The 2,500-nt window shown below is 46.8% G+C and overlaps 1 protein-coding gene across 5 annotated transcripts in view; it reads left to right on the top strand.

Annotated features, from left to right (window-relative positions):
• slc38a6 (solute carrier family 38 member 6) overlaps window positions 1-2,500 on the top strand; it is a 10,070-nt gene that overhangs the window by 5,348 nt on the left and 2,222 nt on the right. For all 5 annotated transcript variants that reach the window (XM_027167527.2, XM_027167543.2, XM_027167535.2 and 2 more), the window contains 4 exons: window positions 431-510; window positions 974-1,074; window positions 1,526-1,650; window positions 2,085-2,229. In XM_027167527.2, coding sequence (XP_027023328.2) covers window positions 431-510; window positions 974-1,074; window positions 1,526-1,650; window positions 2,085-2,229 — 451 coding nt within the window. The remainder of the gene's footprint in view (window positions 1-430; window positions 511-973; window positions 1,075-1,525; window positions 1,651-2,084; window positions 2,230-2,500) is intronic.

Genomic DNA, 2,500 nt, shown 5'->3' with positions numbered 1-2,500 from the left:
TGTGTGTCTCTGTGTGTGTTTCTGTGTGTCTGTTTGTGTCTGTGTGTATCTGTGTCTGTGTGTGTCTGTCTGTTTGTGTGTGTTTCTGTGTGTCTCTGTGTGTCTGTTTGTGTCTGTGTGTGTCTCTGTGTGTGTTTCTGTGTGTCTCTGTGTGTCTGTTTGTGTCTGTGTGTGTCTCTGTGTGTGTTTCTGTGTGTCTCTGTGTGTCTGTTTGTGTCTGTGTGTGTCTGTGTCTGTGTGTGTCTGTCTGTTTGTGTGTGTCTCTTTGTGTCTGTTTGTGTTTGTGTGTGTCTCTGTGTGTGTTTCTGTGTGTCTCTGTGTGTCTGTTTGTGTCTGTGTCTGTGTCTGTGTCTGTGTGTGTCTGTCTGTGTGTGTGTGTGTGTGTGTGTGTCTGTGTCTGTCTGTGTGTGTGTGTCTATGTGTGTTTCAGAGTGCTTATGCCATCCCCACTATGGCGTTCTCCTTTTTGTGTCACACTGCAGTCCTGCCCATTTACTGTGAGCTCCAGCGGTCAGTAAAACACACACACACACACACACACACACACACACACACACACACACACACACACACACACACACACACACACACACACACACACACACACACACACACCAAACACTAAAACACAACAGAAACATTTCCTTTTTTCCTAAAAGGCCATACATGTCTACAGATGAGGAATCATAGGGGCGGAGCTTGCTGTGTTGAACCTTGCTGATTGGTTAAAAACAATTTAACTGTTTTGTAATAACTAATTACAGTCTAAGTAATTAAACTTTAAACAAATTATAGTAAACTGTTTCTAACACTGAAATAAATGAATGTTTCTGCATGTGTGTGTGTGTGTGCGCGTGTGTGTGCGCGTGTGTGCGCGCGTGTGTGCGCGTGTGTGTGTGTGTGCGCGCGTGTGTGTGCGCGCGTGTGTGTGCGCGCGTGTGTGTGCGCGCGTGTTTGTGTGTGTGTGTTTCAGACCCACTAAGCGGCGGATGCAGAACGTGGCTAATGTGAGCATCTCTCTTAGCTTCCTGGTCTACCTGGTCTCTGCTCTCTTCGGCTATCTCACCTTCTACGGTAAGGAGACGGGCCCCGGGCCCCGGGCCCCAAACATACAGCTCTTTACTTCCTTATGCAGAGAAACGTAAGGAGAAAGTGTGATTCAGATATATTCAAATTCCTCACGGTGTTTATACAGAAACCTGATCTTTAATAAATGACCAAAGATTTATTAAATATTCATTAATTATTCACATTATGAAAACTTTTTTATTTAACAATCAAAAACTATTAAGTGATTAATTTCACAGATTAAACAGAAACGTGCTGTGAATTAATTCATTAATTACGCTTTTCTCTGTCATTTATTTAGTTATTTAATTCACATCATTTATTATTATTATTATTATTATGATTATAATGTAAACATCAAAGCTTGCTGGCTGGTATCTGAATCCGTGTGTGTGTGTGTGTGTGTGTGTGTGTGTGTGTGTGTGTGTGTGTGTGTGTGTGTGTGTGTGTGTTTCAGGTCACGTGGACTCTGAGCTCCTACGTGGATATGACATTTACCTGCCACGTGACGTGTTGGTGATGTCAGTGCGTCTCGCGATCCTATTGGCCGTGCTGTTTACTGTGCCGCTCATCCATTTTCCCGTGTGTGTCACTTCTTATACAGAGATTTCACTTGGATCACAACTATACTGATATATCAAGTCTCTCTCTCTCTCTCTCTCCCTCTCTTTCTCTCTCTCTCCCTCTCTTTCTCTCTCTCTCCCTCTCTTTCTCTCTCTCTCTCTCTCTCTCTCTCCCTCTCCCCCCCTTCTCTCTCTCTCTCCCTCTCCCCCCCTTCTCTCTCTCCCTCCCTCTCCCTCCCTCTCTCTCCCTCTCTCTCCCTTTCTCTCTCTCCCTCCCCCCCCCTCTCTCTTTCTCTCCCCCCCCCTCTCTCTCCCTCTTCCCCCCTTCTCTCCCTCTCTCTCTCCCCCCCCTCTCTCTCTTTCTCTCTCCCTCTCCCCCCTCTCTCTCCCTCTCTCTCTCTCTCTTTCTCTCTCCCTCCCTCTCTCTCTCCCTCCCTCTCTCCCTCTCCTCAGGCCCGTAAAGCAGTATTAACTTTACTCAGAGGAGAGAGACAGTTCTCCTGGCTGTCTCACTGTGTCTCCACATTTGTCCTCCTCCTGATCATTGAGCTGTTGGCCATCTTTGTCCCTGACATCAGGAATGTCTTTGGAGTTGTGGGTAAGTGTGTGTGTGTGAGACTGTGTGTGTGTGTGTGTGTGTGTGTGTGAGACTGTGTGTGTGTGTGAGACTGTGTGTGTGTGTGGGTAAGTGTGTGTGTGGGTGGGTGTGGGTAAGTGTGTGTGTGGGTAAGTGTGTGTGACAGTGTGTGTGTGTGGGTAAGTGTGTGTGACACTGAGTGTGTGTGGGTAAGTGTGTGTGAGACTGTGCGTGAGTGTGTGTGTGGGTAAGTGTGTGTGTGAGACTGTGCGTGTGTGGGTAAGTGTGTGTG

Source organism: Tachysurus fulvidraco, chromosome 4, assembly GCF_022655615.1.
Source record: "Tachysurus fulvidraco isolate hzauxx_2018 chromosome 4, HZAU_PFXX_2.0, whole genome shotgun sequence".
NCBI classification, from domain to species: Eukaryota; Metazoa; Chordata; class Actinopteri; order Siluriformes; family Bagridae; genus Tachysurus; species Tachysurus fulvidraco.
The sequence above is the reverse complement of the archived record's forward strand: the minus strand, read 5'-3'. Positions and strand labels throughout refer to the sequence as shown.